The 15753-nt window shown below is 34.5% G+C and overlaps 1 protein-coding gene across 1 annotated transcript; it reads left to right on the top strand.

Moving 5' to 3' along the window:
* The first annotated feature begins 6612 nt into the window (after positions 1-6612).
* On the top strand, positions 6613-9079 carry LOC112294628 (aldehyde oxidase GLOX). The gene is made up of 2 exons (XM_024545303.3): positions 6613-8035; positions 8273-9079. Exons 1-2 carry the CDS (start codon positions 6756-6758, stop codon positions 8592-8594), a joined length of 1602 nt encoding a protein of 533 aa, XP_024401071.1. The 5' UTR covers positions 6613-6755; the 3' UTR covers positions 8595-9079.
* The last annotated feature ends 6674 nt before the right edge of the window (positions 9080-15753 follow it).

Below are 15753 nucleotides of genomic sequence, written 5' to 3'. Positions count from 1 at the left end.
TATCTAGAAGGCGCTTCCAATTTAATCACCATATATATGGATCATAAGAACCTTGAGTATTTCATGTGAATATGTGTTTTGAATCATTGCCTAACTTATTGAAGCATGTTTTTTTATCAAGATTACTTATTGATCCAAAAGACAACAAGATTGGTTAGATGTCTTTTATAGATGTTCTTATCTTATATCAAGAAATAAATAAATAAATAAATAAATAAATAAAAACTTTTGAACAATAAAGAATGATTTTTTTGAAGCTAGAGCATTTTTATTTTCAAATGATGAAATCAACATTAATTATTGATTTAATCTTTCTTAAACAAGTTTAATTGAATATGTCTTTTGATCTTCTTTGTTATGATATTAAGAATAATTTTTTTGTGTCTCAAGATACTTCTAAGTTTAAATTCAAAAATAATTTATTCTATTTAAAAAAAATATATATATTCCAAAAAAAAATACAATCAATTGTGCTTCAAGCTTGTCATGATTTTTGAATAGTCGGACATTTTGGATACAAGAAAACTTTGAAGCTAATATCTAGAGATTTTTAGTGGTTTCAAATATGGAAGGCAATTAAAGACTTTGTACAATCATGTGACATTTTTTTTAAATCAAAAACTCCTCATCATCAACTTTATGGACTTTATTAGTCATTACATATTCTAGAACAATGATGACCTTTTATTTCTATGGACTTTATCACAAACCTTCTAGTTTCAAGTTCTTTTAACTATATATTTATGATAGTAGATCAATTCACCAAGATGGTATATTTTATATTATATACAAAATCTATTAGAATTAAAAAAAATAACTAAGCTTTTCTTTAACAATATCTATGCCTATTATGGATTGTCAAAGAATATTATATTGAATAAAAGGATGTAATTTGTATCAAGATTTTGAAGAACTCTTTTTAAGATTTTTAAGGTGGATATAAAATTATCTTTGATTTTTCATCTTTAAATTGATGGCCAAATGCAGCAAATAAATCAAATTCTTTAGGTATACCAGCAACTATCAATAAGTTGATTAGACAACTCTTTCATTATTGGTAGAATTTGCTTATAATAATATGATACATTTTTCTATTCAACAAACATCTTTTTTATCAATTATGGTTATCAATTATAATTTAATATTTTTAACTTTTTAAAAGTTGATAATCTTATAATAGAAGATTTAAAAAATTATTTGAAATAATTATATATAATAATGAAGTTTTAATTAAAAGAAGCTCAAGAACAAAAAAAGATCAACATCAATACTTATTGCAAATAATAACCACAATTCAACGTGAGTGACAAGATATGCTTACTTTGTTGTAATATCAAGTTTATTTGTCCTTATAACAAATTTTATTATTGTAGAGTTCAAACATTTTTTATATATGATTAGATTAATTGAGCTACTTATCAATTGTCTCTATCAAAGTCAATGAACATCCATCCAATGTTCCATGTATTTCTTTTAAGCCATATAAGATAATATATATAAAATAAAATAAAAATGATTATTATATTTTTCTATAAAAATAAATGATAATCAAGAATATGAGATTGAAAAAGTCATAGATTCAAGGCAATGCCAAAAAAAATTAAAATATCTTGTTTATTGACATGGATATAATATTAGTAAATTCTTATAAGAGCCAATAAAGAATCTTCAAAATGTAGCAAAGAAGGTTGATATTTTCATCAACAACATTAATCAAAATCAATCTGAAAGATAACAAATCTTTGCTACAAAAGAAATGTAGTTCTGGAAAAGATTGCATTCAATCTTTCATCTTTATTTATAGTTTCTATGTAATTATGGTACTAAAAAAATGAAAAATAAATAATTAAAAAATTCAATTTAAAAACCATTGTTTGTTGACTTATTAAACAAGATATTATAATTATTATAATTTTTAAGATGATATAATTAAAATATAGACTTTCAAGAATGACATGTTCTTCTTCAAATAGATGGCAAGATACAATTTTTTTGATATTATAATCTTTAAAGAAATTTTTAATATTTGGTGATTTTATTGAAGATAGGAATAACTCTTTATAGTATTACAAATGTTTTGTTTAAAAGAAGTTACAAAAAACTCAACAATGATCAAATAATATGGTGGTCTTTTTACCTAAGAATGAAATATTATTAATGGTTGAGAGGAACTATCAACTACATTCAAAGAGAACAATGATCAGAGTATGTAACAAATATAATTTACTACATATTGAACTTCATCAATATGTGATCAGTATTCCTCGTAGAACTCATCTCTAAAAAGAGAGGCAATGTTATAGACATATATATTTATTCTAATAATTATATAGATATTATAAATAAAAAAAATACAGGTTAATTTTATAATATCTTATAGGAAAGCTTCCTAAAAGCTTCCTAAAAACTCTATAGATATGATTTCACCTTTTTACGTGTTTATAGGTGATTGATAGATTAGAAATTTGGCCAACAAATTAGCCATGTACTACATGTATTGATAGCTTGTGGTATAAGTTAATGATGTAGCATATATATATTAAACTTGACTTGCAATTTAAGACATGTGTCTTATAAATTGGATATGTATCAAAAGTTCTATAGAATATTGCTACATAGCTTTTAGTTAGATAATATATATAAAGGCCAAAGTAAAGCCTTCTTCACTCTTGTTAAGACCTTTCTAATCTTTAATCTTGTTTCAAGACTTTTTAGTCTTCTTGTCTTTGGTAATAGTCATTCTAATTTTATTACTATATTAGTTTTGAATGAATATCTATTCTTTTTGAGTTACATAAGAATATATTGAATTTTTGATTTTTTAAGATTGATATTCTTGAAAATTTGTGATAACATTATACTAAAAAAAAAAATCAATGCATGTGTTTTTATAAAAAGTGCTTTAAAAAATTTATTGCAATATATCTTAATCTTATATAAAAATTTAACTTTAAAGATTGAAATTTTTTTTTAGCTTCTTTATTCTACTCAAATTTATCTTTACAAGTCAAATATGTAAGTAAAGTTGTAGTTTGAATAAAATTCTTGATAAAGATTTAATAATTATTAAAAAATTCTAACAATCATTAGAAATTTTTTTATTTTTTTTGGAATCTTTTAATCTATAGTAAATTCAATTTTTTAAAAATTTATTATAAGATCATTTTTTAAATGATGTATTCTAAAAATTAACTTAATTTTTTAAAATACATAGTTTTCCATCTTAGCATACAATATTGTATCTTTAAGTTTTTGTAATATACAACAAACATAAAATTCATGCTTTATTATGTTTTTAAAGTAAATTAAAAAAATTATAGATACAAAATAACCAAATCATCTAAAAAAATTTAAATAATATTTTTTATTAAATATTAAAAAATAATTAATTTATTTGCCAATCTAAAAGACATGATATCATATTCAAAATATCTATATTTTTTTCAAAATATGATCTTTTATTCATCTCTTTTTTTAAGTGCATACCAAGTTGTATGTCATTTCTAGATATATTTTTATACAGATCTTTAATTGATTTAATTGATCAAAGAGTCATGATATCTTAAATAGGAGATATCTATTCTTGATGGTAATCTTATTGAATCATCAATAATCTACATAGGTTTGTAATGATTAATCTTTTTTCTTTACAATCAAGATAAGAAACTCATGTTAGAGATTTTGAATGATATCCAAAGCTTTTGGCCAAGTTTTGAGCAATGTATTCTTTGAATGAAGCCAATTCATTTTGTAAGAAGTTATACATTGGTCTAAATAGTGGTTGAGCTCTTTTTTAAAGATTGATTGAGCAATAATAAAGAAATTTTTTTAAAGAAATATTTATATTTTTCTTCTAAAAAAATGTATTAATAATTTTTATATTGGATTAAATTATAGCTTAAAGTCTTTTTACCATTATAAATGAATGTGGTATAAATAATAAAAAATGATCCTTCTTTTGCAACATGCATGAAAGCTCTTACACCTACAAAAAAAGATTTGATTGTATTAGATTTGTAATTTTTTACTTGGTGAACAATAAAATCAATAACAAATATGTTGTTTGTCATTTATATATTTTCTATATGAATATTATTTATAGATATTTATAAATACTAAAATAGATAACTAATCACTATATACATATATAATGATATCTATGGTTAGTCTAAATATATATATATATATATATATATATATCTATATATCTATATATATTAATCAATTATAAGACTTAAAAATCTTATGACTACTTATTATAATTACTTACTTTTAACTTTATAGATGATCATAATTCTAAGGTTTATAAAATACAAAATTCTATCAGACTTAATTAATTGAATACAAGAAATCTAGTTAGCACATAATGTTACATCAAATACATAGACATTCTAACTAAGTTTATGATGCTTGTAAAATTTTATAAAGACTTATAAATTATAAAGCAATGACAACAAATACTTCTGCATGGTAAAACAATAGGCCATTTCCTAAGATACATATCTCTTATCTTATCCATACTCCTTGAAAGTTCTCTTTAAAAACACACAAAATGTTTTACCAACACTAATATCCAATGATCAAATGATCAACTCCTAAGTTCCAATAAATGTATGCATATATATACGTTTATATATATATATATATATATATATATACATAGATTCATACAATTTTATGTAAAAAATCAAGCATCTCGTGCAAAGAAACATTAGAATCAGGAATGATACTTATTGTGGTCTCATGAAATGTGATCTCCACATCACAACACGTCAATCCTCGTAAGCCGGATCAGAGTCCACAGGTGCATGGAGGGGAAGCTCATCAAAGCATCCCCTCATTCCAGCCAGTCTGTACTCGCCACCTGAATCAGGTCCATCGGTAAATTTTCACAGATGGGAATCGAGCAGCTTCAGCGTCAGAAGGAACACATCTCTGAAATCTGGGTGCATGCAAATATGGCTTGAATATATTTGTTACTTCATTTATACCGCTCTTTTGTCCTGCTGGTTGACCCTCGGTACTTGCAGGGGCAATGTCAACAACAACCGGGAAGAGATCGTCAATTTCCATTTGCAGGTGTGGTGTATAAATATGGGATCGACAGTAAATGGTGCGCGGTTCTATCCAGGGAAGTGATCTTTCGTGTCCCAACTTGATGAAGAGATTCCCTTTCCCGGGTGGCTGAATACAGTATCAACAGCAACAGTATGAAACGGCTAGCTACAAGCGGGGGCTGGTGGTCTACAATTTTGGGGGTGTGGGTGATCTATGATCGGAGGGCGGATCGAGGCACCAAAAACTCCATCGGCTATCGTCGTTGCGGGTGAACCCACCAGCGAAGATGCAATTCACACCCAGTGCCATTTTTCTTCACAACTGCATGAATGAGCACGGCGAGCCCAGTTATCCTGGGATCTGACCTCATGAATGACACAAATTACAGGTGGGAGGAGAAAAACCGGCCAGAATTTTTGTGTACGTGCGTCCTTTTAGTTACTGCCGAGATTAATTTGGGTCCTGGGTTATTAAGGCCAGGGTTAAATTTATCAATATATTATAATGAGCTAAACGGGTCTTGTGGTAGCTTGGGTAGCTGCCGTCCTCGAGTATCTACGGATTAAAGTCCCCGCCGCATCGTTGAACGGTAACTGATTGAAGCCCTACTGTATAGAATTGGCGAATATATCATTTACGGTAGAAACTTCAAAGTGACTTCGGAACTTATTCTTGTGTTGGGTCTTGATTTTTTTTTAATCTCAATATTTCACAAATTAAAACTTCTTATTCTATAAAAATTTGTATACCTATCTATAAACCCACTAAAAACATGTCAAATAGGAAATGTTGAGCAAATGGCGATGTATAGAATATAATAATCGCTTGATAGTGGACAGTGATGTTGATCGACACACACACAGAATGAAAGAAATAAATTAAGCGCCCGTTGAATCGTTGCGATGCTCATGCTCAAGTGAAAAATCATGAGAATTCCAAATCTGTCCAAGGAAAACAAAAATGAAAAAAAGTAGGATTACATGAGCTCTTGTACATTGCTGCTAAGGATCCGCTTCACATGGTGTTTGAATCCCAACCTCAATTTTTAAGCACTAAAAGTTGGCAATGCCAGAGAAATTACCATCCTGTGACAGCTTCACCAACTTTTTAAAACATTCACATCCACTAGACAATTGTCGTCGAAGACTTTAAACACACGGGATGGTAGAATCGAGTTTTGACGGAGTTCAAAAGTGGAATCAGTTTTTACAAGACGAAGTGAAAAGTCGTTTCATTCGTTGCTCGCCCAGTAAAGAGCCTCAAGTGTGAGGAGGAATTTGGGAATCCGGTGATAGCTATGACTAGGGTGTGGTAACCACAAATGAATTCAGCAAGCTTCGACTGGGTCATAAACTGTTCAGTAACACTTTACAGATTGACATGGGTTCAACTCTCATCGATTTGTGGGCGTTGACTAGTTGCAGTCTGCCACTAAGCGCCAGACCGAGATCTCACGACAGCGGTGAAGTGAGCTGTGGGCTTGAACATTAGGAGGGCGGTCAATTGCATAAAGCCGAAGTTCTTCTCCAAGGTTCTCAACCTCGCAAACTCACTTCTGGATCTCTGCAACCTTGCAGGGTGCAGGAACGAAGTTTGCTCAGAACCTTTGAGGTGCTAGTGAAGGTTGGAATTTCGAGACAAGAGGATCGAGAGAGTGTCGGGACTGTTGAAGGAGGCATTTTCGAGGCTCACTCGTAATGGCGATTAGATTAGCCTCACCTCTATTAGTTTTGCTTACGATTTTGCAATGGTTAATATCAAGTCCTCTCTTTGTTGCCGGTCAGGGTTCGTGGCAGTTGTTGCAAAACAATGCTGGTATCTCCTCTATGCATTCAGCCGTAACGCGCTTCAATACCGTCATCTTTCTTGATCGGACCAACATTGGTCCCTCCCAGATCAAATTGCCTGATGGACGATGCCGCCAGCAGCCTGCGGAGCGCATTTCTAAGTCTGACTGCTATGCCCATTCCGTCATGTTCAATCCTGCCAATGGTGCTGTTCGAGCTTTATTCATCTTCACAGACACCTGGTGCTCGTCCGGTCAGTTTATGTGGGATGGACAGATGGTCCAAACGGGAGGAGATTTTGAAGGCAACAAGAAGATCCGAACACTTACCCCTTGCCCCGCTAGTGGAAACTGTGACTGGACGGAGACTGGTACGGAGCTGAGTAGGGGACGGTGGTACTCAACCAACCATATTCTTCCTGGTGGAAACCGTCAGATCGTCATGGGAGGTCGTAATGAGCCCACATATGAGTTTGTGCCGAAGAGGACAGCCGGTGAGGGAGTGTTCGCTTTGAGTGTGTTGGGGGCATGCTGCGACAATCTCTATCCTTTCGTGTTCATGTTGCCCAATGGTGATCTCTTCGTTTTCGCCAATCAAGACTCCGTGGTGATGAACGTCGCTTCCGGCAAGGTGGTGAAGGCGCTTCCAAAGATTCCTGGAAACCCCCGGAACTACCCATCCGGAGGCTCTGCTGCCATGCTTCCCATTAAGGCGCCACACAACTCTGTAGAGATTCTGGTTTGCGGAGGAGCTGCAACAGGTGCGTCTAGAACTGGGGACAAGGGAGCAGCCGCTTCAGCCAGTTGTGGGAGAATCAACCCCACAGCTGGAGCCCCCGGATGGGCAATGGAGGACATGCCTGTTCGTCGTGTAATGGGTGACATGATTAACCTGCCGACAGGAGAAATCCTGATTATCAACGGCGCCCAGAATGGATACCAAGGATGGGGAACGGCAAGCAATCCGGCCCTGCGGCCCGTCAAGTACAACGGCGATTTTAGAGCAGGAACCAGGTTCCAGACTCTGACGGGCACCGCCATCCCCAGGGTGTATCACAGCACTGCAAATCTGCTGCCGGACGGACGTGTGCTTGTGGCGGGAAGCAACACTCACCAATTTTACACATATTCCGGCGAGTTCCCCACCGAGCTTCGCGTGGAAGCATACTCGCCAGCTTACTTGGGTTCAAAGTACGTATTATATGTCCTGCCTGTTTTGCTTTATTCTTTTATCCAATATCCCATTTCTGTTTGAGTGAATTGAATCGAGGACACAGGAACTTTCTTGGACGGATTCATATCTCTGAAAGCAGTATTTGGAGCTGAACTGGGTTGACTAGCTTGCATGAGATATGTAATTTAATGATCAATGTAAACTAGTATTGATTTTGTTGTTTGCTCGTGAATTCTAATTCTCTACTTGTGCAGCTTCAACAATGTCCGTCCCCAAATCACTGGAGTTCCAGGAGTGATAAAATACAAGACGGCGTTTACTGTTACATTCAATATCGGAGCTCGGACCGGAGGCTTTGAGGTTAACATCCTGAGTGCTCCTTACTCAACTCACTCATTTTCTCAAGGGCAGAGGGCCATCAAGCTGGCAGTTGTAGCTCCAGTTCGGTCTGGAACTGGTTGGTCCACCATCGTAACAGGCCCGCCCAGTGCCAACGTCGCTCCTCAACAGCACTACATGCTGTTCTGTGTCCAGAATGGCATCCCTGGAACTTCTAGATGGGTTAGGGTGGCCTAGATGTACATCGTTACTCGTATTTGATTGAGTGCACACTGTGCTTAACTTCTTTAGTTGGGCGTTTTTTTTATTAGAGATTTCAATTCCTACATTGCGGCGCTCCGTAAATTGAACGGATGCCATAGATTTATCACCACTGGATCCACTGAAACTCTCACCTGCTTTGTGAATAACACCAAGTGTTGCACATAGATGAAGTGGACTTCACGTGGGCGAGCAGGAGATATCCAGACACATTTAGTTGGTCAGGCTCTTCGGGAATAACACCTTTGTTTTGTAGAAACATGGCAGTCTAGCTCTCTGCGTATTAGGAGTTTTGAGTGATGGCTATTTGAGTAACATTTATTCCAGCAACATAACAATTGTCGGGTTTGCACAAATCATGGCTGACGTTGCTGTGTTACATCACACACTAATCAAATGTAACACTGTTTATACTTTCTCGGAAAGTTCTAATTTTGACCTAAATATATTCGATCACTGCATTCCGAACTTTGCGCAAAAGCCACACTGCCCGCCGACCCTTCATTTAGGACATTTCATTTTCTCTAAATTTATGCCTAATTCGGTCAGGCAGTGTGTGTGGTTGCACAAATAACTTTACCCTGGTTTCTGGATGACAATTCACGTTTGCACTGTTACTTTTTCACTTCACAACCCTATGACAGCGGACTAGAATATGTGAACACTAAAATAGAAAGTTTGAAACTAAACAATGGTGATTCCAACATCCTTTCCACATCACATAATACTTGCCGCTTCGAAACCTAACACCTTCAGAGTGGTGAGAAATGTGCCAGCTCAACCTCATTAAAATCGTGTGTGTTTATTCGAATAGTTTTTATCACACGAAGTTATCCACTGGATTTTTCTGGTAGATTTTATGCTGTTTGAACCAAGGAAATTCTTGGGTTTTCCCTACGTGAGAGGTTTTTAAAGTTTGGGGGAGAATGGCTAAGAGGATGCAACTGTCAAAGTTTGTAATCAGGCAGTTTCATAGCAGTGGCAGATAATACGAGAATGACATCAATCGCTATAAGAATAATGCACAAGATATCCTTGAGTGCCTCACACTAAACTCGAATTCTTGTCCCTTCGCAGCAGAAGTCATTTTTGTTTGGGTTTCACTTTCATAAAATTTGAGAATTTAAATATTCTGTTCAAAAGAATGAGACATTGGTATAACTGATTTGCCTTTTTTTCTTTTTTCTTTTTTCTTTTTTTTAATATTGTTTTCCACAATTCGGCGTTCTCTGACTTGCTGTACTCGGCGGATAGCGGACGACGGACGGAGGGCAACGCTTTATACTTGCTACTTGAAGGGAAGACAATTTCTGTAAGCCGACCCGAAGGTCCGAGTGCCACTGTAGCGTCTTTCTGGAGCACGGATTTCTGAATCAGCATTCAATTTTGGTTGTAGTCATATTTTTAAATCTTCGCGCTACCCACGCGCATTAGTGGAAGATGTTGGATCCTGGTTTTCGACTTCCCTCCTACAGATGTGATCAGCAATTTCGTCGAATTGCTGCAACTCTGACAGTTCATTATGGTTCGAGGTACTTGAATATGATTAGCGTGATGTTTGAAGTTTTTTTTTTTTTTTTTTTTTTTTTTTTTCTTGGGGGGGGGGATATGAATTGTGGAGTGAAGAGTTGCATGTGATCGAACGGAATCCATTTGAACTTTTGCCTGGGCGACACCTTCCTCCGTTCGTAACCCTCAAAGTAGTGATCAAGGGACTTTTCAAAAGCCATCCAGCTTCCGCAATGCTAGTTTTGGAAAACAACGATCCCAAGTGCGCGGTGGATTTGTCTCGTCCACGTTTTACCCAAATATGCAAATGCGGTCGCATTGTCATACCACGTCAGACCTTCTAGACGCGCAACAATAGTCCATTCACTGGACCTATGATCACTTCAGCTTGTTAGCTGGAAGTACACACTACATATATTCTCGCCTGGTGCTACACGACAATCCAAAGCCAGCAACAAACTAAATAAAAGCTTTGCCACTGAACTGCATTTGGGCGTCGAACCTTCTGCTCCTGAAAGGATGGTAAAGCACCACCAATCAAATCCCTCCACTGAAGCCACAAAACTTCTTCCCATACTGAGTTCGTAATAATAAAAAGCGACGTCACTACTTTTTCCATTAAGCTTCCAAATGGCCTGCTGAATCAAACTCTAGTGCATTATTTGGATTTTCCTCTTCGATTACTTGAACCTCCATCACCTTTTACCTCCAGGAGTAGTTCTTTTATACCCGAAATGAATCTATGAGGCACAAAGGAGGTAAAACTGGCACAAGCAACAAAAGTGCTCTAAATTCATGGTGGACAAAGATCAATGCTCATATATTCCAGTAGATGGTGCTTCATATCAGAAAAACATGGATAATTCATGCATCAGCAGAGAAAATCAATCATCACATCAGCTAAGTTTTGTGTGTACGTACATATTTCAACTGAGTTTTACGTGTACCTGAGAACCTGTCAAGGAAGTCGATTGCTTTACTCAGCAGAACAGACAGCACAGCCCTGGCAAGGAAAGTTGTATTTCTTTCCGATCTAAAAAGTGATTCTGTGTACACAGTAGCAATGATTCGAATTGAAAAAATTGAAAATTTGACTAATAATAGGTTATGGTTTTACCCAGGGACTTTTTGAATTAGCTGATTATTTGAATGATCTACTCAACCTTATCGAATTAAACTAAACCACAGACTGAGAGCTCATCCTAAGCTCTTTGTATACCATTGTGGGCAACTGGCAACTCAATCGGCAAGCTGCACTTGCAAACTCGCTGCACGCAGCTGCTACTTGAATCAGAAGCCAGCTTCCGGGAAGGTTACAGCCCATCCTGCGAGCATGCACCTCGACACCGGCTTCAAGTTTCCATCCGTGGCTTGACTCGGTCGACCCGCAAGAGGAGTGCTCGGTGAGTTAGTAGGTGGGTTTTTGGATAGTGAAGGGCCATCGTTGTAGATACTTTGGAAACAAAAGTCAACGATGAAGGTGCCCAACTTCCTTGCTTGCTTGTCAACGCCACATGCCGATGTGACAGTTGACTGAGGATCTCCAAACCTGGACTGTTGAGCTCCAATTCTGTCGCGGTGAACGCCACTTTTTGTCACCCGCTGCCTCACCATCCTCACCATCCTTCTCATCATGCTTACCAGTTGTCACTTCAACTTGTCGAATGATTACAACCAAAAAAGAATATGAAGGAAAAAATCACCTTGTCGTGTGATTCTTCACACGGCTTCGATTTATTTAGATAGTATCGGTTGGCATTAACTTTTGTGCAAGGGGGTAGCTGTCGCAGAAATTTGCGGACAAAAACACAAATGAGGTCAAAATGAATGAGTAGAACTGAGATTTGTGAGTTGTGTTGTTGTTTTTATTTTTGTTTTTATTTTTATTTTTTGACACAAATAGAGGACTTTCTCTGTTGCAGAGGGGTAAGTTACATGTCGCCAGCCAGCCAGGGTGTTAGTTTACAATAAAAACAAAAATGGACAACTATCTATTTCTACTTTACTTGCCATGATAGCTTCCATAGTGGTTTGTTTGTTATCCATCTAGCCAATACTTGGTTCATGCACCATGATTGATGGAACTACTAAACGAGTTTGGCTTTGAGGAGCAATTTACTTTTCATATTCTCATGTGTTTGGATCCAAGCATTCCTTCCATAATCTATTAATTGCAGTCATATTCAATGACAAACTTGTTCACTCATCCAAAAGACTTTGTTAAATATTGCATCATTTTGTTTGATCCAAATGATTCTTATCACAATCTTTATAGTAATAATCATATTCAACTTATCTTTTTATAGCGCTTAGAAATTTGATACAAAAATACCCAGTATATTCACAATGGTGAAAATTGAAGGTATTGCATTCCAAGTATATTACCTCCTATTTCATTACCTCATTGTTTTTGTTCATTTGTCCTAAGATCCAACGTACTCATAATTTTGTCACCATTATCTCTATGTTTAAGGATCATTGAAGGAATGGTTGTTGAGATAAGAAGTTGGATGAAGTGGGTCCTCCACTTCCATGCTTTGGATGCAAAATCACATTCCTAGAATTGATACAGTACCATCTCCTTTAAGCTATTCATACACACATGATAACATTGTTCTGTAACTCCGTGGATGTACCGTTGCTAGGCATTCGTTGCAACTCTTCTATGCCATATTTGCCACAAAAAACCACCTTCTTTTTGTACTCTCTCTATGTTCCAAATATTCACTCATCTGAGCTTAAAACTTTGTAGTAAAATTCCACCTTACTTTTGTTTAATAATGTTAGGTAGTACATGTTTATTTTTTGACCAAAGAGCGCCTAAGAGAGCTATATACTACATAAATGGTATGTGGCTAGGCTACTTATACCATCTAGGATTCTATACTAATTGATCTATCTTCTCATAATAGAGGAAGATTAATTATTAACTTTGCCCTTTTAAAATTGAAGTAATTTTGACCATCTTGAGATAGCCTTGGAAATGTGTGCCTCCATCTCTCTTAAACTCATTTTAAATCCTAAATTCAAAACCCTAAACTTAGACATTCCTCTTAGCTTGTGTTCTTGTATATACATAATATCTATTCTTGATAGATACTTGCATTAATAATTTTAAACTATCTTAAGTTTTTTAGGATTATTCATTCCTTGTAGATTTTAAATAAGAATAGTAATATTCATGATCTAGTATAGGAGATAAAGACATCTTGATATCTATTAGACGCCTCTAATGCTCACAAGGATGATTGACCATCTTTTTGTTACTACATGAGTTAGAAAAATCATTGATGTCTCAAGGATGATAAGCGTTGGTTGCTCTTTAATATCAACTTGCTCAATAGTCAATTTAATTCATTATTTTTTAATTTTTTAATGGTAAGCCCTTAATTTTTTAACCATTCATTGAACAAAAAGACAACTAATCTAATAAAACATAATTGACTTCCTAAATTTTCTCATACATGGTCCGAGCAACTGAAGTATGACATTAGACCTAGTTTTAATGTTTTTTTATTAACACATTCTTAATGTATCTACATTGTTATGCTCTCTAATGCAATGCAATTCCATAGAAACACACTAAAAATTATATTCTTTGTTCAAATTAAATACTAGACATTTGGCTTTGAATCCAAAAAGAACTTCCACTATTCTATGTGGTTGTGCTTCTGTTAAGGTTGCAACATTTTTATATCTCCCAATTTCTTCTAACCCTAGCTCTTCTTCTACCCATTCCATCTAAGTAGAGATTGTTTGTACATCCAACAGATTGGATTTATTTATTGCTATCTTCGAGAGTGCATTTCCATTGTCACCTCCTTTTTGATTTTGAATTATGCCATTGTTATTACTTCATATCTTCTTTCTTCCATTGGATTTAGTGGTTTTCAATATCCCACCTTCATTGTTTCATTGGCAACTTATTCTTCATAAAGAATAAACAAACGCTTTGCTGATTGTGATCCTTATATAATATTATCTTTTTAATTGAACTACTTGTTATGCGCTTTGTTGAGTTTATTGATATGTATAAATTCACTTATATTAAGAGAAGACTCCCATCCACAATTTTCCTCCCTTGTTTTCCACATTGCCCATTGAAGGCACTTTTGATGCAAATAAATGGTATTAAATGGTATTAACCCTATTGTTTGCTCTTTTATAATAATTGTATTTTATTTTTCATTGGATCAGAATTCCACTCTTTATTGAATTACCTTAGCTAACAACAATGTCGGTTGTCCAAGTCTCTAGTAGAGATGCAATCGCTCCCTTTACAATTTGCATAGAAAGAATTACTAATACTATGTTATTCTCTTCTTATTGCCTACTAGATGCATTGCCTTGCTATTGATTTTGTCTTGACATGGCTTATAATTACAAGCCAATATTCCGTTGGATCTTTTAGTTTTGAGTTGAATTACACTCTTGTATCAAGTAACAAGTGGACAAATAGTACATGCACCAAATTGACAGATTGTTGTAGTCTACTATAATGTTTGAACATTTTCCAAGATTGGATTGAAGGCTCTAATAGTTAAACAATAGGAATTACTATTTATGAGAGTAATACAAAAAATTTGGTCTATCCCAAATTTGTTTTTTCTATTCCAATCCAACATAGGATTAAGACCTTGAATGATGTTGCAAACATTGCTTAGGAGTTCATTTGGAACCATCTTCAATGTCATCCATATTAGCATCTTCTTGCTAATGAATTGGCTAGAGTTGAATCCTACCATCTATGGCTTGAAGATGTAGGTCCGTTACAATAAGATGTGCAAGGTCCACATAAGTAGTTTTTGCATTTTTATTTCACTCTTAATTACCACCTAAATAAAATAAAATAAAATAAAAATAAAAAAATACTATTCTTATATACACAAGTTATTCTATAGAGTTATTCCCTTCATGAGCTACATGACAAAATTACCTTCCTTGTGGTGTCCTTGCTAATCACACCTTAATTACTTTGGTATAAATTCTAAATTTATACCACATTCGACCTCAAGAGTCTTTTTTGTTATATTGAGCATATATGATAATAAGATTCAGAGCCAATAAAACCACTTGCTCACACCCCTTCAATTAAGTGCACAATTAAAGGAATATTGTCTTTGCATAATTTGTGTGAACTAAAATGAACCTCCACTAACTAGAAGTTTATTCTAATTCACAACAAGTGAATTAGTTATGGAAATCTTAGAAATTCTAGCTCTTGTTTAAATTTTAATCAATCCACTCTTAACCTCTTTAAATCACCCAAGAGTGAGATGAACAAACCTCTCATACATGGACATTTATCTAATTCTTAACAAGCAAATAAGTTATAGCTCTTCTTTAAATCCTAATTTAATTATTCTTAAATCATCTTTAATACCCATGTAATTAAGCCACTTTCTACCATTAATTCATACTTATAATAATAATTCCTTCACAAAATGCATTCACAAAAATCTCCTTTTTAAACCCTAAATTTAAATTTTTATTGAATTTTATTTTCTATTTAATTAAAATTCATCCATTGATAAAAAATCATCCAAGTTATCATCCACAAATAAATTTCATCTATGAATAACTTATCATCCAACTTAAATTCATCCAAACTCAACATTCGTCCATA

Source organism: Physcomitrium patens, chromosome 17 (assembly GCF_059467195.1).
Source record: "Physcomitrium patens ecotype Gransden chromosome 17, ASM5946719v1, whole genome shotgun sequence".
Lineage (NCBI taxonomy): Eukaryota > Viridiplantae > Streptophyta > Bryopsida > Funariales > Funariaceae > Physcomitrium > Physcomitrium patens.
Note: the sequence above shows the minus strand (reverse complement) of the source record. Positions and strands in the feature narration are given on the sequence as shown.